This window comes from Uloborus diversus, chromosome 7 (assembly GCF_026930045.1).
Source record: "Uloborus diversus isolate 005 chromosome 7, Udiv.v.3.1, whole genome shotgun sequence".
Lineage (NCBI taxonomy): Eukaryota > Metazoa > Arthropoda > Arachnida > Araneae > Uloboridae > Uloborus > Uloborus diversus.
In genome coordinates, this window is record NC_072737.1 from 126,672,972 (window position 1) to 126,694,083 (window position 21,112).

Here is a 21,112-nt window from a genome sequence, read left to right on the forward strand (position 1 = left end):
TTTCTGTGTGTGCCTCTAAGTCCCATGCCTCCTCTTACCACCACCACTACTACAGTGAAACTTCTCTGGAGTGACCACTTTCCGTTCCTGAAAAAAGTGGTCGTTAATGGAGGTTGGTTGCTCTTGGAGGTCATTTTCGAACATGCAAATATAGCACCCATAGTTGTTATTTACCTTCTTCCTGCAGTTAACCAACAACATTATCATAAGAATGTATTTAAATAAAGAAACTTTTTTTTTAAATTTTAAATGTAAAATATACTTTTACATGATTTTTCTATTTCAAAACTAATAGCTAAAATTCGCCTGCTTCAGATCCTTTGTTTTTCCTAAAACAACTTTAGCTTCTAGTTTAGTTTTCAGCTGCAAAAATAATGTGTCCTTATTATTAGTGCAAGATAAGATTATCTATTTCTGTTAGAGTTTGTTGTGCTGACAGCTTTTTTTTTTTTTTACTGCTAATTTCCTTTAATTTCCTTTCTTGTGTAAGTTCAAGTCTTCTGCACAATTCTCGAGCGTGAGATAGCTCGGTTTTTCGAAATTCTGACTGCAATGTATGGTATGGTAATGAAAAGCAGAATGCAAATTCACTGAAACCAACTCTTGAGCTTTCAAAGGCACTAAAAATAGATTTTGTCCACTCTGATGAAGTAGGAATGCTCCCTTCTAACCCTCGTAAGCAACCAAGAAATTCCAAGAAACAACCTTTTAGCAAAGTTGTATTCTTATCAGTGGCGGATCATGTGATTGTGAGGCCCCAGGCACAGCCTGATCCTGAGGCCCTCACAACAAAAACGATAGTCTTACTAATATTAACAATGCTGGAAATCATAACTTTTTTTATTTTTTGAATAAACGAACAAGCTTGGGGGGGGGGGGGGCAGTTACATTCTTATTTAAAAGGGAAAAAACGATATTTCTGACCAAAAAAAAAAAGAAAAAAAATTACAGTGAAAAATTTTGCCTCCTGTATTTGTAATTTAGTCAGTACAGGGGGAGATATCCTCCGAACCCCGCTTTCTGGCATTAACAGAGGTCGGAGTGGTGATTTCAAGAATTTTAGGATACAATTTTGATAAAATTTTAGGACAAGAGATATCAAGTTTTTTTTAAAACTTAAACGTAATGTATAAGCTTGATTTTCGCAGTGGATGATAAAACGTTTCAAATTCAATCTTGAAAATTACAATACAATGCATTCAATCTTTTATTATTTAACACAGTGTCCAGTATGAAATAAAAATAAATGTACATATGTCCAATTGCTTCTTTACTTGCTTTGTTGTTGTTGAAAAAATGTCCTTAATAAGGAGGGTTTAAAAGCAGAGTGCAAAGGGCAAGTCCAAAATTTATTGCATTTTTCTTTTTATCAGCTAATCTGTTACTTTTTGGTACGTCAAAATCATCAAAAATACCCCTGTAAATTCCAGATAAATCATTTAAAGACTCAATAATTGTTTTTTATGGCAACTAAAACTATAAGAAAACCTCCGCTTACGAAATTTTATCTTGGAGTGAAATTGAAACAAAAGCTTTGGATTGCTTCATTATAACCAATATGTTTTCAGTAAAAGACAAAGAACATGGAATTTAAAATACAGCTTGATTTTTCAAGCTACTTGTCAACCTCTTATGTCTTGCCGCATCAGCATGAGACAATACCTGTGAAAATAAAATGCTTTAAATTCATCCCTGTCTGCATGGTACCATGTGCTAATTTTGCATCTATTTCTCTCTGCCTTTTCAACCCAAGATTGCAACATAATTCTAAAAATAAAATGGTTATTCAAACATATTTAACGTATCTCAAAAGGAATGATGGTCTTGTCGTTGATTGAAGACACAGAGCAAAAGCACGAGCACGAGTGAATCAAAACAGCAAATGACATAACTTCTTCGTTCTTCCTCCAAAAAAAAAAAAGAAAGAAAAAAGTCCCACCTTTTTCAAACTGCTTTTTTATTTAAATACATCATAAAATTATCTTGTTACGGGTTGGTCACTGATGGGAAAGTGGGAAATTTAGCAAAAAGTAAAGAAAGAAAACACAGGAAAACACAGCTGTGCGTTGTGCCCAGCGTGTGAAAACGACTTCAATCTGGACCCCCCACAGATCTGTCTCTTCTCCCTTCAGCATTCTAGATAAGGAAAGGGAATATAATTGTTAGTCAAGAAGAGTGACCATTCCAAGAAGTCGAGTTTTACAACCCATGTTGTAAATCCGGCTGCCTCCTCCCCTTATTTAGAAAAACACCGATTCGAGCATAATCGCAAATGACGATTGGTATATTTTGAGGACTGATGTAATACTGACACAAAAATGGGACGACTGGTTATCATTTCTTTGAGAAGAGGGGGAGGGGGGTATCACTCCACTCTACCCCCTCTCGACACTTCCCAGCTATATGGCTACTCCAATTAAAGCAAGTATCTTCATGTGTATATCAATAGTACTTTTTTAAAACAAGATGCATACTCCTTACTCAGATGAAGGCGACTTGTAAGTGGTCAAAGAACTCAATGGAACGGGAAAAGTTCTTCTGGCAAGCAGGCCCGGATGAATACATTTTGGGGCCCCCTTCAAAAACTCTGTAGGGCCACTCCCCAGAGGCCAGCAGTGTGTACATTCGTACCGTTATTAAGAACTTAGTGCTAGTTTTTATTTTATTGATTATTATTTTTTCAATTTCTTGGGACATTGGGCCCTTTCAGGTCGTGTCCCCCCCCCTGCACTGCATGGTTTGCGGGTACGCAGGGCCTGCTGGCAAGACTAACTGTGCATTTTATCAAAATAATTTTGTCGCGTATTTTACAAAGACAATTTTATGCTGAACTTGTGGGAAGAAAAAGGAAAATCCATACTCTAGGGAAAATCCAAGGAAAGGCACCTGAAGCCAGGGGCCCCCTAAGACTCAGGGGGCCCTATTGGAAGCAATCAGCTCGCACCTAAAATTCATGATTAAATATCAATTTTCATGAGTTTTGAACATTTTCCACTCAAAATTATAGCTTTCCACGACAAATTCTCAAAACAAAAATTTTGGTATTGAGGATAGGCCAGTTCGCAGCTCTGAGGCCCCCTGCTTTTCTGGAGGCCCCAGCTAGCGCCTCATGCGCCTATGCGGCGATCTGCCACTGATTCTTATCAACCTCCCTCAATGAAAGGTGCGTACTTGACTTGCCTTGAGATTTGTGTGTGCCACTTTAGCTTCCCTAGGGTCCGAAAAACAACGCCATCCTTTTTGTGACTTGAACGAGGTTCCAAGCAGAGAGAGCAAGAAAGGAACACGTTTGGACCCACTGGAGAATAGATTTTAATCCCTTATTCTGGTTTCTTTCCACCTTTGTTAATATGAGAAAACTGTTAGGTGTACATATGAACTTTATTTCCTATTGCTTTTCTTCTGCTGTCTCTCTCTTTTTGAGTTTTCTTTAACAAAAATTCCTATGTTTTAGAATGCAGATGTTTACGATTTGCCGGTCATTGTGAGAGGTTCCAATGGTCTTTCCCAGAAGTATTTTAACATTAGTCATGTACGGGGGGAATTCGGTGCCTCAGAAAAGTGGTCGTTAATGGAGGTGGTCGCTATATAGAGGTGGTCGCTCATAGAAGTTTCACTGTTCCATGAAATCCAGGCCCATCATTTCTAAGTTTTCCAAGGAGAGAAGGGGGATCAATCATCCAAATGACAGCCTTATGAAATCACATAATCAGAAACTAAAACATAAACATAATAACCAAGGATCTAATTGTAGTTGTCATATAACACTAGCCATATTCATGGGAGATCTGCACCTGTTTGTGCTTGATAAATTGTTGAATATTAGGTTGTAACTGCAATAGTACACCCCCAGGTTACTTTCAATATCTTCTTCAATGTATTGACTTTACGTGTGCTAACGCTGAAAATCCATATTTCTTGAAATATGTTGATTGTACTAACAACTTCAAAGGAAGAAGATTGAAAATATTTACGTCTGACCTCAAAATCGAGCAAGTTACAGTTTGTTTCATTTTTTAATTGTTTCCACTTTTTCTTAGGGGGGGGGGTTCCCAGGTTGAGAACCCCTGTTCCATTAGACAGTATTATTAAACATTTAATGAGGGTATACTTCAGGATACTAAAATTATTATAATAAATATTTTATTCAGGGGGGGGGAGGGATACCTGTTGGCCTGAGCCTGAAAGGGGCCCAATATTTTTTAAACGAGGGGTGAAATATAGGGGTAAACAATATGGAGGGGAGCTCGTAAAATAATTTGTGACAGACCCCAAAATTTCTGTGCACATCCTTGATTTTATTAGTGCAGGATTAAGACAAAATTAAGTTTGGTATAATCTTTCTTTATTTATGTTATTTAATAGTCCCGGTGTGGAATTCTCATTTCCTTTTTATATTTAGTAAAAATTCCAATAACTTGCCAATTGTTTTCCCTTGTCCCAAACTCAATTTTGTGCAAATTTCTTATTTTCCTGTGTATTTGCTTTTTGCATGATGAATTCTTAAATCTTACACAAATCTCTGATATATGTTTTTATTAGTTTCATCATAAAGTGTTAATGCTTGTATGCCAAATATTTTACTTTTTCTTTGCTTAAAAATAGAACTTTTACAAGAATTACTTGATTGGTGTAAAGTATCTGAACATATTAGATGGCATTTAATAGTTTATATTTTCTAAACGGAATTCAATTTTTTGTTTTATATCTAATAATAATAATTAAATAAATAAATAAAAACCTTTCCATGAATAACACAATTGATAATTTTAAAACAATTCCATTGAAAAAAAAAATTTTCCTAAAGCAGAATTAAACTAGACAATTTGTTTCATTTAAACTTGTCCTTTCTTTTCTTAAGTAATGTCAACTCATTGCATGTTGCACTCTGGTAAATTTTGATTCTTATTCATGTCATAAACCTAATTTTCAAAAATTTCTTACTTTTCTGTGTATTTGTTCATTTCTGCATGCTGAATTCTTAAGTTTTAGTTGTTTTCTGTCACTTTTCTTATCAGTGTGATGTTGTGAAATTGTAATGTTTGCATGCTTAACAAGACTTTACTATTTCTTTCCTTCTTTTCTTTTTTCCAGTATAATGCACCACCTAATATTATTGTAAGTATTTCTTTTTTTAATGTTGTTACCCATGTTACATTGCACGTTTGCTTACTATTTTATTTGGTGTTCCGTGTATCTTTTTTGCATATTTTGTTATCAATTCCAGTTTTAATCTTATATTTTTATTTACTTGTTTGCAGTTTTGATATATTATCAAAAATATTACTTTTGTTTGTTTACATATTTCACCCTTTATAGTCAATCGAATTTTTCTGCATATTTATTTGTAAAATACAGGGAACCTCGATTCTTTGATTCGAAACTCTGTAAATTGAATGTCTACTTATCCAAAGAATGAAATGAAATAGAAATCTTGATGAAGTATATGAACTGTAAATAATAGTAATTTAAATTACTGCTGAGAAAATGATTTTTTTTTGTAGAATTTTAAAACCTTGAATAATTTTCACAGTATTATAGTAATCTACTCAGGGTTTGAGCTGAGTTCAAAAGATCTTTAGCAAAAAAGATAAAATTGAAATAAAAGCTTTAGCAAAATGCTAAAATGTCGAAGGTTAACATATCTTACTAAAAATTTCAATGCATTTCATCTGGAGTTAAACTTAAGTTCAAAGTTCAGCCGTGACATCCTTAAAGAAATAAATACAAATTTTTGAATATGGGTCCATCATTGACAGAAATATTGTTACTGTTATTATTTCTGTTTTATTTGTGAATTAAAATTAGTATGACTGAAAAACTGTACAAACTCATTGTGTGTTATGGTAGTTACTGAGAAATTCATTTATTTTGTAACAATATGGCAATTTGTAAGTACATCCCCTCCCTCCATTTAGATAATCCATTGTAACAGAATCAATGGAATACACATGAAACCAAATTTGATAGATCATATAAATGTTTCAAAAAATGTTTGGTAAAATTAGAATTGTATTTATTTTAAAGAAAATACTAGTTTTATTTTTAAAAGCAAACTAGTCCATCCCCTCCCCCTCCCCATTCAAGCAATACTGCAAGCACTTAATGCTTATTTAACTCATAAGCAATTTAACATCGATGATTTCAAATAAGATTAAGTTGAATATCGCCACTCTAGCTTCCTCTCTCGGATCCTGCATCGTATAGTTTAATTTTTTTACTTGAGTAAAAAAAGCGAAAATAACGTGCTTCATTTTTGTATTTTAGATAGTATTTTTGCATTTTGCAAAAAATGCGACCGTAGTGGAAACCTTGAATCTACTGTATTGTATGTTTTGTTATGAAATGTTTTTTATTGTAATACACATTGTATTCCATGTTTTCTAGCAATTAAATACATAATATTTTACGCTGCAAAGCATTTCTCTCTTTTCTGTAAACTGTAACACCTATGATCCATTTTAAGTAATCGCAGTCTAGATGTTGCATACAGTGTACCGTCAGCCCGGTTATGCCATTCAGGGACTGTTAGGGACTCATCAGTCTTGGAATAGACAATAACCAAGCTATCGTTTAGATGTTACCCTTGCAGCACAAGGGGGCACATTGGACATTTAAAAGCATGTAAAAAAACTTTGACATTTCCTCTATCCCTTGCTGTAACTATTAGTTATTTAGAACTGATACTTAAATAAATACAAATTTTTGAAATTGGGTCCAACATTTGTAATAACCTTGCATTCTATGCAATATTATAAATGATAGACATCTTATTATGCTGTGAAGTACAAAGAGTTTCCAAATTCACACATTTCATTTTTCTGCTTTCAAAAAAAAAAAAAAAAAATCTCACTACTTATATTAAAATAGTTTATTTTAAATTCAATCTCCAACAGGGCTCGAAAATTACTTTAAGTAACAGGATTACTTTGAACTAGGAGAATTATTAATTTAAAATGGATTTAATAATTATTGTATCTTAATTTTGTGTAACATCACAATACTTTAGGAGTTTTTGTAAGTTAGTAACCAACAAATATACGATAAACTAATAAAAGGTGTGTGGAGTAGTTCAAAGTAGAGATCATGGCTGAAAGTAACCTGCATGACAGTACTTAAATTTATGTCTGCTGTCCTCTGTAAGTTTTGTGTTTATTAACTTAGTTTTGTCATTTATATTTTCAGTGAAAATGTTACTGCTTTTATTTACGGTGTTATAACTTATTTATAATTTGAAAAAAATAAATCAAAATGTTTTGTAGGGTGAATTAGAACAACAGTTGCTACAAGCTAATCCAATTCTTGAAGCATTTGGTAATGCCAAAACAGTGAAAAATGACAACTCATCTAGATTTGTAAGTAGCGCTTTTTTTTAAATTTGAAAATATAATGCTTTGTACATCTTATAATCAGATTCATCAGACTTTTATGTGAATTTTGGACTTCTCTTAAGATGTTAGATTTGTCTGATTTTAAATCTAGATTTTTTAATCACTTAAACATTTTTAACTATTGCCCATTTTTCCCTTGTGTAAGCATAGCTTCCAAGCAAGGCAGAATTTGCCACCATGGTTCTCAAAATTCCACTAATCTTTGATTCTGCCAGTTTTTTTTTGAACAGAATGATCAGTAAACTAGTCTTTTCTCTATTGAGTGACTACCTGTACCCTCATGTCTGTGCCTTGCTAAAAGTTAAATTAAAAATTAACTTGAATTCTGAAATTTTGAATTCAAATTATGTGTTTTGCAATCGCGAGTTGCGACAGGGCCCTACTACTCATTGGGGGCTATTGTTCCCAGAAACAGCTCCTGTCCCCCCCCCAACCTACCCCTCCTCCTGGGCGGTTACATGTGTATAGTTGTGTGTGTGTGTGCAAGCGTGTGTGTATGTGTAGGCGCAGGTGTGTGCATGTGTAGGCTTGTGTGTGTGCTTAACGTGTGTGTATGTGTGTAAAGGCTTGTGTGTATGAACGTGTGTAGGACAGGAATGCCATCGACCAGGAGAAATGGATTCCAGGAGGTAGTGCTCGGAACTGCGCCTCAGAGGCCGGTGGGCGGTGGTGCTGGTGTCCGTGTCCAAGCTGAAAATGGAACCACAACGCCAAGGACGGTCAAGTGAGAGCAATAAGCAATCGTGATTGCTCATTAATTTTTTTTTTCAACTTATGTCAATTCCTCTCCTAACCCCAAGATAAAAAGGATTGTTTTGATTAGCTAAAATGTAGTATGCACATATTTTTGTTCACATCTGAGCTAAAAGTGTATTCTCGGAGTAGCAACTTTTGATTATACTTCACTAGAAAGCATTTGTTTAATGTCATTTTTTACAATTGCTCTTCTCAATGCCTTTAGCCCCCCCCCCCCCCTTTCCCTCTAATTTAGAAATACACTGCCAGAAAGCTAATTAGAATATAGCATTGAAATCAAATATTGATTGATTGTATAGATTTCTCAAAAAATCTATTGGGTAAAATGCTCTTCTGAAACAAAAGCCTGGTTACAGCCCTGCTACACACAGATGTGTACACATCCAAACTTTCAGCTTTATTATTGACGATCAGGATTTTTTTGTAACAAAATTATTTTAACAAGCGTCTAGTCTGCATTATTTATTTTATTAAAAAGTATTCTCTAATATCACGTAGTTTTTATAGTGCAAAAAAAGACTTCATGTTTTTTTTTTGTGTGTGTGTGTGTGTGCTCAAATTTAAAATTTTAGTACATACTTTCAGATGTTTTGTACATATTGCACTCTCACGCTGACATAAATTCACTGTTAGTTACATTAAATGTTTTGTCTTCTATCAATTCATACTATTTTCATTCCTATTGGCATTGTTTAAAAAATGGTCATTATTTAAATCAGTAATTAATGTACTAAATTTTTTTGAATCTTGTTTAATTTCTTTAGGGGAAATTTATTAGGATAAATTTTGATGCCTCTGGTTTTATTGCTGGTGCCAACATTGAAACATGTATCCTTTTATTTCTCTGAGATGCCAAGGTGTTCTATTTTCATATATTTTCCTTTAAAAAATTTATTCTGCTGAAGTTGTTCAGCTAAGAATAGAATAATAAATGATTTTTAGCATTTAAGCATTATAGATCATTATTTTAAGAAAATTCTGTTTTCATATTCAAAAGATATAATGTTGTGAATAGTGATATGAGCTTAAGAATGCATAGTCTTTCCCTTTTTTAAGCATGTAAAAAACGTCACTTTTTTTCAAGAAAATCTTGCTGTGCAAAAATATTTAGCATTGTGAAGTCACTTAAAATCAGAAAATAAAGGGTTTAGAAACAAGGTAGAAAAATTATTGCGATATATTAGGTAAAGATGGAGTCTGTAAGCGTTAAACAAAATACAAAACAAAATCTATCTTTTTTCCCCCCGTGACACCTTACTAAAAAAAGTGTCCTATCATACCTTCTAAAATCATAAGTGGCTCATACGAAGAGGTAAAGGGGCAACTGTCACCCCAGTTCCAAAGCTAATTGGGCTTTGCCCTCCAATTTTCAAAATTCAAAATTAGTGATCGATTGCCAATGATCTTTAATAGTGTATTTACTTTACTAAAATAAAAACTGAATTTTCGCAATTGAAGGGCTTGCTGCAAAAAGCTGGTAGCTCCAATTTCAATGTTTTCTAACGGTCTGCATTAGAGCTGGAAACACCTATTTACTTTTTGTTTGCTATGTTTTATTAACTTCCGTTGTTTACTTTTCAGTACAGTTATGCAAGAGATGGCATGTAAAAAACGAATGTGATTTAGTGTTTTAAGCCTTAATGCTGATCTTTTAAAAATTGGAATTTGGAGCTACAGCTTTGGAGTTCATGTCTCAAATTTTGTAGAGGTCATTTAATCAATCATGACATTAAAATATTAATGTTTTCATTTTTCAAAGCAATTTAAAAAAAAAAAGACCCTTTTGGAGACATCCCACCAAGGACGGATCCAGAAATTATTCAAGGAAGGGGCGGTTGTTTTTTAACTCACCTCTTCTATATATCTAATTTACACATGCTTGTCGGCTACTATTTTTACCTAACGACTAAATAGTGATTTATCCAATGAGGTCCAGTATTGTCTTCACTTCCTTTTCCGTAGAAAGAGTTATTCCAAAATTGCGTTTTAGAACTTTAATTTTGTAGCAATCCGGGGGAATGTTCATGTTTATAGAAATTCCTTTCCCCTAACAGGATCAAAGGTTGTATAAAATAGTGTTTTTTTTTGGAATTTCAGTCTCGAAAAATTATTGGAGGAAAGTCACTGAACCGATTTTTCTTCCCTCCACACTAGCTGAGATGTCTACAATCTCGTCACTAGATTTTGCAAAATATCCGGAGGAAGGCCTTTAACTCCTCCTTCTAACAACACCAGAGATTGTCTGAAATTGCCATTTTGAAACATCAATTCCGAAAAGTTTTCGATGGGGAGATCCGAACCTCATTCTTTTTCTTTCTGTCATCGAAAATGGCATTCATTTGGATTTTAGAACTTCGATTTGGAAATATTGCTGATGCAAGGTGTCCCAAGGGAGGGGCGATCGCCCCCATCGCCCTTCCCTTGTATCCGTCCTTGCATCCCCCCACCCACAGGTGCATTTCCATCTCCAGGCTTTTCTTAAGAGTATCATTTATGAGCCGCTCCTTCCCTTTCGGAAATGACTCCCTCTTAAACCAGAAACTGGATCTGCCTTGTCTCTCCCGCCTGCATCTCTTTTGACACCCCCCCTCCCATATTTTGTGTACAACTACCTATGCGTAAAATACAATGTAATAAGCTAGTTTCCCCAGTTACTACAGCAACCGCAGTAAGTTATCGGCTTTTGGGTACTTTTTTGTTGTGGTAATACAGTAATATTTAGAGCATTATTACAAAGGAGTTACCAATTATGGATTACAGAAGGTAACTGGTCTCATCTTGGTCAGCTTCTTTAGAAAACAGTTGGTAATACTTAAACAACATTTAACAACTTGCAAAAGATTTGTTTTTGACATCAAATATTATTTTTGACATCAAAGCTAAATAAGAAAATGAGCTTATGGATGAAAAGCTCATTTTCATCTTTTCATCCATAAGCTCATTTCTTTTGCATTAAAAAAGGCGTTCCTTGTAACAGGAATGCAGGTATCTGCAGTAATCTGCAAAATGTGCTTTTTGACGTTGTTATTTCATATTTTGCTTTTTAGCACAAAGGTATTTATTTAACTTACACCAAAGTGAGTTCATTGACCTGTACCACTTTCTGTATAGTGTTCTAAAGCTGTCTTAAAGAAATAAAATGCAATTGAAAATTCTGCAATATGTATATGTTTTTTTTGTTGTGTCCCACAGCTGTGTTAAAGATGGGTACCATACTGCCTTACAAGGAGGTTGAACTTCTGATAAGACAACAACATACAGTACAATATTTATGTATTTCATTTTAATATGCTGTTTTTTGGGAGTTTCCTTTTATTAAGGTTATTAAAATTAAAAAAAAAAGTTTTAAGAACAAATATAACGAAATTTTGATATTTCCCTTAATGCATCAAGATTTACTAGAAAAGTCTCGAGCTATTCGTCAAGCAAAGGATGAGCGATCTTTTCACATTTTTTATCAACTTTTATGTGGATCATCCCCCGAAGAAAGAAGTAGGTTTAAATTTATCATGTTTCATTTTTTGTTTCTCTCTCTCATTTTTTTTTTTTTTTGAAAAGAAAACTTGTTTCTTTCATTTGTATTTTTTTTTTTTTTGTTTTTTTGTAGAGGAGTTCCTATTAGAAGATGCAAAAAATTATACTTTTTTAACAAATGGTCATGTACAAGTTCCTGGCATTGATGAAGTTCAAGAATTTAGAAATACATGTAATGCAATGTCAATAATGGGACTCTCTCAAGATGATTTAAGTGGTTTGTATTTCTTTCACTATTATTTAAGCATTTTGTTTTCAAAGGGCATGATAACCAAAAAGTATCTAAATGGCCTTAAGGCTTTTATTATGTATGTAAAAAGTGTAAAAAAATTATGTTACAAATCATCAATGTTTTTAGTATTTATATATTAATACCATCAATGTTTTAATTTTTATCATCAATGGTTTGAAGCATCAATATTTTTTCATTGACATTGCACAGCTAATGTCAAGTTAATTAACCAATTCTGAAAGATATTAACAACCAGTATAGTAATACACTAACTTGGTTAATACAAAATGCAAAAAATCCACGAATTTGTTCGAATTAGCTGTTATTTATTACAACCATGGATGATTGATACTGTGAAAAAACAAAGAAATGCTTACCTACATATTTAAAAAATATTACTACTATAACACACATAAACTATTAGTATACTCTATTAGTACATTCAGAAAAAAATCACTCTTTTCTTATAAATGAATGTTTTTTGAAAACATTGAAAAAGGAAGTTGATAATTGACAGTTGCGGAATAGGTTGTATTCCACAATGGAATATGAAATTTTATATCCGAGTAAATTGAAATGAACCCAGTCAAACAAATGTACAGACTTTATTTTCTATGGAAAATATTTAACATTTTCTTTTCAATACACAATGAGACTTCTATTTAATGTATGCGTGAAATTTTTAATGTATTTAGATACCAAACCAAACTTAACAAATTGCTCATTTTAGCCGTGATTCCTTATTAAACGTGATTGTATTAAGAGTTCAACTGTATTTCAATATTAAAATAATTAGAAATTATTTGAGATTTAGGTGAGAGAGCACATAGCTGTGAATGACCTTTTAATTGAAACTTATTATTGTTACACATAGAATTGCTCCAGAACATTATTTAGTTCAGTAATTCATTGAGTCAAGTAGATTGATTTTCAATGACTGGTAATGTGTAATGCTGAGTTCACACAATGGTGTCATTGTTCCGCTTTCAAGATTATGATACAAAATTGCATAACTGTAATGCTTCATGATTCTTGATCATGGCTTTGAATTCTTCCTATTCTACTGTTAATTTACAAAATGAACTTTCAGTGGCTATTTTAAAAATAGTTAGATAATTATGTCATTTAAATGTTTTCAAAATGATAAGTGAATTTTAGAATTATACTTATTTCGGGTACTAAGAATCAAACCACTCTTTTAAATTCAGCTCAAAAAGTCTCATGTGTTGGGTTCAAATAAAAAATCAAGGTGGTAGAAAAGTTCAATAAGAAGTTTCTTTTTTCCCCTAGTTTTGATTTTAGTTCATTTTGTTTGAACCACTGAAATTCACTGAAAATTGTGTTCTAAAATTATAAGTGAAATTTATTTTTTCCCCTCTTTATAGCAATATTTCGTGTTGTATCTGCTGTTTTGTTATTTGGGAACATGAAATTCAAGCAAGAAAGAAATTCTGATCAAGCCACGTTGCCTGATAATACTGTCGCACAAAAAGTCAGCCATTTATTAGGATTGAATGTTACAGAAATGACAAAAGCATTTTTGAAGCCTCGATTAAAAGTTGGCCGAGATTATGTAACAAAAGCTCAAACTAAAGAACAGGTAAGTTGATGAATTATACAATTGTATACTTTCATAATTGTTTTTTTTTTTAAGATTACTTTTTAAAATTTTTCGTGAAATATGTAATTTTCAAAAAGCAATATAACGATTTGATTTATAGTGTTTGTATCTTATCTGATTTTTATTAACTACTTTTGATCAAAGTTAAATGAGTGTTGAGGTTAATTTTAGCTCTTGCATGCATGATGTACATGCACAACTAGTAGAACTAGTTGAAACTAGAGTCCCTTTATAGAAGCTATGCTTCAGAGTCGCGCAATATCCAACCCTCTGCTCATTGGTCGAAGCCTCCAGTTTACCCCCGCAGGCGATAAAGATTTTCCTCTCGTAGACTTAACATGGAGCATCTGAGAAGCTGTCGAAAATACGCTGAATGCGTTGAAATACAGGACTGAATGACTCTTTTGCTATTAGTTATCAATATATGGATGTTTAATCTATATGTATGTGCACTTTTTGCAGGAAAAATCCCTTTCTTGATTTTTAAATCTTATTTTTTGTGTTCCGGTAGTGAAGCATCAATACTGTTTATACTTATTTTTTGCTCAATATCCTTATACAACCTGCTTATTTAGGTGCTATACAATATCTGTGCATTCATTTTGTCATTATCATTTAATTATACCACTGTAAACACACTCTGTTTTAAATTTTTCTTTTATATTCATTTTTATGCACGCTTAGCTTGGCAAACTTTGAAATGCATTTGGTGATAACAATGCTCCCAAGGTTTTGCTGTGAGCAAAGAGAATTTAAATTTTATTATTTTCTTATGAATATGAATACCTATTAAATAAAAGTGACTAGACATTCTGAATTGTAGCTTTTTATATGTGATTGCTATTAATGGTAATAATTGAATCAAAATATAGACGCATTGGGTAATTTAGTTATTTAAGAATTAGTTAATTGATTTGAACTAATTTATAGAAATGTCATGCGTAAATCACTAAATTTTCATATCTGTTCTGTTTATAAGTATATTGAGTTATATTCTGTGAGAGTTTTAATTTTATGAGAATTTTTTTCTGAATTGTTTTGCAAGGTCAAATGTAATGCAACATTTTTTTTTCTTGCAATTTGAATTGAAGTCCCTTTTGAAATGGCTTCAAGAAATCACAAAAGACAAGGGGCTTTTGTTGGATGTCTTTTCATCCATAAGCTCACTTATTTTGTATTCAAAAAGGGGTTCTTTGAAACCCTGAAACACTGGTATGCAATAATCTGCAATTTTTGTTCAACTGCATTGTTGTTTCTTACTTTTACTTTTTCTGTCCAAAGGTGTTTTTTCAACTTTAAAATTACTCTTCTTAATATTTCCTAAGACTTAAAATAGTCCCCCTCTCCTATTTTTTTATTTTTTTAATTTTAAGTGCAAATATACAATTTGTGCACTAAAAATGTGCAATAAATGCACCTTAGCATGCATTTATAGCATTCATGCCTCTTTTGCTGTCATCATTTACAAGATGAGATTTTCAGAAACATTGCTATGTCTTAAATAATTGAAGCATGCATGCATTTCCAGCCATTTTTTATGTCGTCGCCTCAGAGCAACAGTAAGATATCTTAGTGTTATTTCTGGGATTAGATATCTTACTGTTATTCTGAGGCGGCAATGTGTAGTTAAAACCTGACAGTTTTTCCTCCCTTATTGCAGTATAAAACTTTTAAATTTTTATTTTCAATTTTTCAATTACTCATTTGAATTTCAATTACAAACAAAAAATTCTTTTTAGGCTGAATTTGCTGTTGAAGCCATAAGTAAAGCTTGCTATGAAAAGATGTTCAAATGGTTAGTGACACGCATTAATCGGTCTCTTGATCGAACGAAAAGACAAGGGGCATCTTTTATTGGCATTCTTGATATTGCTGGATTCGAAATCTTTGAGGTAAGCTACTCTTGTGAAATCATTTCTAACACTATTTAAGCTCTTTCATTCTGACCTTTACTTTGAGAGTATTGTCATGTGTTTTCTAATTGTGCATGTGATAATTTAAGACACATGATTATGTTAATTTATTACAGGTATTCTTGTGGAAAAACTTTTATATTATTTTTAAATGGCAACAGTGTTGACCAATCAGCTCAGTATATGTACCCAGTGAATTTATTTAGTTCGGTTCTGTTGGTTCTGTTATGTTATATTCTGATTCTAATTTATGTTTGTTCAGTTTAGGTCATGTTTTTTCTTCAATAAATGTTATAAGTTAATATTGGTTTCATGTATATGTTTTAACCACATGGCAGAAGAGAGTTTGAAATTAAGTTTTGCTACAATTCTCTAAAAATTTGATATAATTCTTAAAAAAAAAAAACAAAAAAATGCATTCTTTAATCTTGACTGTTGTTAGCAACTTGGTTTCATATTTTTATCTACTTGTATGTCATTATAATGTCATTGTATGAATTCTACTTTGTTTTATATTCTGTCTTTTTGATAACTCCTGATGTATCCTTGTCTCTTATTATTCACAAGATAGATAAAAACCATTTATCTGTGTGTTTTAATTTAACACTTGCCTGTGTCGCCCGTACTCAGTTCGGAGTTTTTGTGAACAACTGTATGCAAAACATTATTTAGTGCCTTTATACTATTGATTTAAAACAATACTTTTATGAATAAAAATGTAATCTGCAATGAATTAAGGCACTGACATTAAAAAGGATTTAAGTCCAAAAGAATTCGATTTTTTTCAACAGTAAAATTTAATACGATTATGACACTAACAACTAAATAATGCATAGAAGTTATGTGTTTTCAAGATTTAAAATTAATTATTTTCCATGAAAACTATTCTGGTAAAAATTATGCACCTCCAAAACTTTTTTTTTTTTGATTCTCCTGTAAAATATGATTTTTTGAAATAAAAAAATAACCCAAGGAATTGCTATACATACAGTAAGCAAAAAAAAAAAAAAAGATTGTAGTAGAAATAATGCCTGACATGCAAAATGTATATTTTTCTAGGTGGGAGGGGGGTTTTATGTTACTCAAATCAAGTATTTTATCTATTTTTATTCAAAAATGTTACATTTTATCTTGCTAAAAATGAATATTTCCTTTTTACTTTTTACATTGTGAAGGAAGTATTGTATTAGCGAAACATTCATTCCTAAAATTTTAGCCTAATTTTCAATTTTACTCATCCCTGAATTAATGTTGGGTGTTTTTTTGACCCTACTGCACGTGCATATTTGCCTTATAAGGTATGGATGCCCAAAATATCCATTTTGACCATCCCCGGGGGAATTACCACGAGTTTTCTCGTGACGTCTGTATGTGCGTATGTATGTACGTATCTTGCATAACTCAAAAACAGTATGTAGTAGAAAGTTGAAATTTAGTATGTAGACTCTTAGTGGGGTCTAGTTGTGCACCTCTCCTTTTGGTTGCATTCGGATGTTTTACAACTTTTTTGGGGAAAATCAGGGTTAATATCAATGCAAGTACATGATGTTATAACTAGTGATGTGCCAGATCGTTAAAAAAGTAGATCCGCGGATATGGATATGGATCCGGATCATTAGTGGCAAGATCCGCAGATACGGATACATATCTCAATTTTTTTCTTCCCCAATTCAACTATCCAAGTGTAAAATTTGTTACGGAAGGTATTCCCGTCAGAATAATGGTAGTTATTCAAAAAATGTCAACTACGGCAAAAATATAATCAAGACTATGAATTCCTTTTAAAGAAATCTCCGTTAAAATTGAGGGAGAGTTGGAAGGAATGGGTCAGCGCTGCATTAATGCTTAGATGGAATGTGAAAAATTATTTCTAGCTTACTCAGTAGATGTAGGATACAGGAGCAAGAGTGTTAAGCTGCTACTGGACAGGCTAGAAATAATTTTTCCCATTTTATTTCAGCATAAATGCAGTGCTGACCCATTCCACCGAACTTCTCCGACCGACGAAATACAGAGCCAGGAACACATTTACAAACAGTAAATAGAGAATTTATTCTCACTTTTTTTAAAAAAAGGATGCCGAGAAAAACAAAAATAAAGAATAACAGAAACCCCAAATCAATAACAAAAACTAATATTAAATTAAAAATTAAAAAAACAAAACGTGTCCCAGAGAGCCGACCTCATATTAAGATGAATTTCGTGGGTCAGAACACACATTTGTTAAGAAATATGAGCTGACAGCAGGTAAAAATTTTAAATCATTGAGCTTTTTCTCCTTATCTTCCGACTAGGAAATCACTACCAATCACGCGTATAAAGGCTTAGAATTGCATTTAAAATTTACTTAACAAGATTATAGCTCCTACTGTATATAAGTTGGAAGTTTCAAATAAATATCAAACGCAGAAAACTTTGTTCTTTCAATTATTCTTTTCGTTAAATTATTCAGTTCGTTGTTCGTTATTCATTTTTAACGTACGGGTAAATTTTTACTACCATAATTGTGAAAAACGTTAAATCGGTTTTTAATTAATATCTCCGGTAATTAAAGTTCTACAAAAACGAGGCCAAGCTAAGAACACTTTCGATCAAGTCACCTTTTGAACGAAAAGTGAACTATCAAAATCGGTTCATCTGTTTAGGAGCTACGGTGCCACAAAAAGACACACTGATACACACTTTTAAAACTTATTTCCCCTTCCTTTTTGCAAAGGGGGTACAAATTGGCCTCGGGAATGATATCTTATAGTTTAAATAGGGAATACAACCTAATTGAAACGGAATGTAATAGTCTTTTATTCAAATATTTAAAAATTTTTAGAATAGAAAAGATCCGTTTAAGATCCGTCAAAAAAGTAACGGATCCGGATACAGATCTTTATTTTCCCTCGGATATCCGCGGATACGGATACGGATATTCGGCACATCACTAGTTATAACTTGTCGAACATTTGGCGATATATGGCCAAACTTTTGATCACCAAGTTTTCTCGTCAACTTTGCGATGTATCGCCTAGTTGGCAATATTTAACTTTATTTAATTGTTGGCCCACATTTCACGTTGATTCAGTACTTTTCTGCCAGCACACTCTTTTAACATAAATTAAGTTCTTGTTTTGGTTTATAGCCCAAAGTTGAGGGGTATTGCCACAAAGTGTCAATTTCAATATATGCTGTGTACTTTAATAGATATAGGCTAGGGTACTGTAAAAAAAAAAAAATTTATAATTCAAAGGTTGCTGCAAATCAGAAAAGTTTGGGAACCTTTTGAGTTATAGGTTTAATTGATGCTGTACCATGTTATTTTGGTATTTTTATTAATTGTTTCCAACTTTTATAAGAGGTGAAATTTATTTCTTTTTTTTTCCTCTCTCTTTTAGCTTAATTCTTTTGAACAACTCTGTATAAATTATACCAATGAAAAGCTTCAGCAACTTTTTAATCACACTATGTTTGTTTTGGAACAAGAAGAATATCAAAGAGAAGGAATTGAGTGGAGATTTATAGATTTTGGCTTAGATCTCCAACCTACCATAGACTTGATTGAGAAAGTAAGATCTCTTTTTGATTATTTTTATTTAAAACTCAAATTTTTTAAATTACTGTTGTGAGTTATTTATTTTGAAGCATTTATTTTGAATGGAGGAGCTTCAAGTTTAACATCTCAGATTGGAATTGTTTATCCAGAGGTATGCAAGCATTTATCAAGCACTTTTCTGTCATACGTACGTGACTTGGCGTTGTGACTTGTTTATTATCTACCTTGACAAAAATGGAAAAAAAGTTCAAGTCATGGCCTTGTTTGCTCTTCTTTTTCTAGATGTATATTTTAATGGCGTGATTGGTGCTTACTAATGCCTCTAAACTCTATACATTTATTTGACTGATTATTTTATACTTATATAAATAAATAAAAATACAAAAGTGACGACCAGCTACATGTGCTCAGCTGGGAAGCTAGGCTGCTCCTATTCAATTATCGGTGGTGCCCAACCTTTTTTCATTAGAAGGTCATACCTCTTGCTAAGATGAATCTCGCGGACCAACACACTAATAAATTAAAATATATTGTGGAAAGAAAGTGCAGAAAAGAAAGAAAATTACACACCAAGAATTTTTGATATCAATACCACATGCTTATTTTATCAATACGAAGTTTCCATCTGTTTTTCAGAAACGGATTTCTTACTGTTTGGCTTCAAATTTGCAAAAATCTTTCGTCATACCAAATTAATACTACTTGATGTTTTGGAAGGTTCCAAAATATGTTTGTCAGTGAGTAAAATTAAACATAACAGCTGGCCACATGGATTAGTTTCGCGGACCAGATCTGTGTCCCCCCCCCCTCCCGGTTGGGCACCATTGCAATTTACAAGAGCCTTCTTAAAACGATTCAACTCATTGCAAGTAGCAACTGCTTCTGGTAAACTATTCCAAATGCTGAAAGGAATGCTTCTGGTAAATTATTCCAAGTGGATATAATCACTGAAAAATTCTTATGTAGCCGATATATTTCATTTGTAACTTGTCTTTTGCAAAAATTACCTTATTCAAGTGTTATACAAATGTTTCCTCAATTTTGCAGCCAATGGGTATTTTAGCACTGCTCGATGAAGAATGTTGGTTTCCGAAAGCTACCGATAGAACCTTTGTTGATAAATTAGAATCTGCACATTCTATGCATCCTAAATTTATCAAATCTGATTTCCGAGGAAATTGTGATCTTAGCATAATTCACTATGCTGGAAAAGTAAGTATGTTTCTTTGTAAACAAATCTATTTCATTATCTTTCTTGAATGCTAAAAGTTCGTAATAAAAATTTAAAATTGTTTCTGTGATCAGTTCAAAATTTGCGAGTGTTCTGCACAACTTTCTTGGTGACATTTGACTTTTTAGAAATAATCTTATTTATTTGTTGTTTCAAACTTTTGTTAAATACATAATGTTTTTGTGAAGAGGAAAGATGAAATTAAGTCTATATTGTTAGATACTCTCATTAAATATGGCAGCTGAATTGAACAAAACATTTCTAAAAATGAAGTGTTTAACATTGTGCTATAAGAGAAAAACTCGCAAGCTGTTAAATATATAAGGTTAAGAATATTTTTGTGGATTTGCAATCCTCCAAATATTCTGTACAAAATGGAATTAAAAGAAGAAAAAATTTTGATTTTATATTTTTGGGTACAATTTTTTTTAATTCAGTGAGTAAAAGGGGAAGTCATCGACACTGTACTGTTGTTCTGTTATTAAATAAGATTGTTGGTATTGTTCATTAAATATTTCAAGTCTTGTGATTTTCTTAAATCATGGGAGGAAGTTTCTAAACTCGTCCGATTTTTATGCAAAGAAAACTAAACAGTCAAGCATTCCTTATTGTGATTGCTTTGAAGCTATTTTTTGCCCTAGGCTGTTTAGAAAATCATTGTTGCTAAGCCAGAATATTGTTGCTTTCCTACTGGAATTTTTCTCCCGTAGAGGGCCCATGACCCCAAAAAGTCATCTTTAAATATTATCATTAAATATGGTCCAGATTCAACTGCATTGAATGCCTATGCTCCTCGATTTAACGATATCCTTGATTTAACAATAACTTTTTCCAGTCCCTTGACAATCATTAAAAATCGAGGTTATAATGTACTTCATTTTGATTTTTAGCAT

At 32.5% G+C, this 21,112-nt stretch overlaps 1 protein-coding gene across 1 annotated transcript in view; it reads left to right on the forward strand.

Annotated features, from left to right (window-relative positions):
* The window catches only part of LOC129226547 (myosin heavy chain, non-muscle-like), a 194,348-nt gene that overhangs the window by 114,250 nt on the left and 58,986 nt on the right, over positions 1 to 21,112 (forward strand). The window contains 9 exon segments of the mRNA XM_054861156.1: positions 5,095 to 5,118; positions 7,263 to 7,355; positions 8,912 to 8,975; positions 11,541 to 11,639; positions 11,755 to 11,898; positions 13,299 to 13,513; positions 15,274 to 15,426; positions 18,831 to 19,001; positions 20,036 to 20,200. Coding sequence (XP_054717131.1) covers positions 5,095 to 5,118; positions 7,263 to 7,355; positions 8,912 to 8,975; positions 11,541 to 11,639; positions 11,755 to 11,898; positions 13,299 to 13,513; positions 15,274 to 15,426; positions 18,831 to 19,001; positions 20,036 to 20,200 — 1,128 coding nt within the window.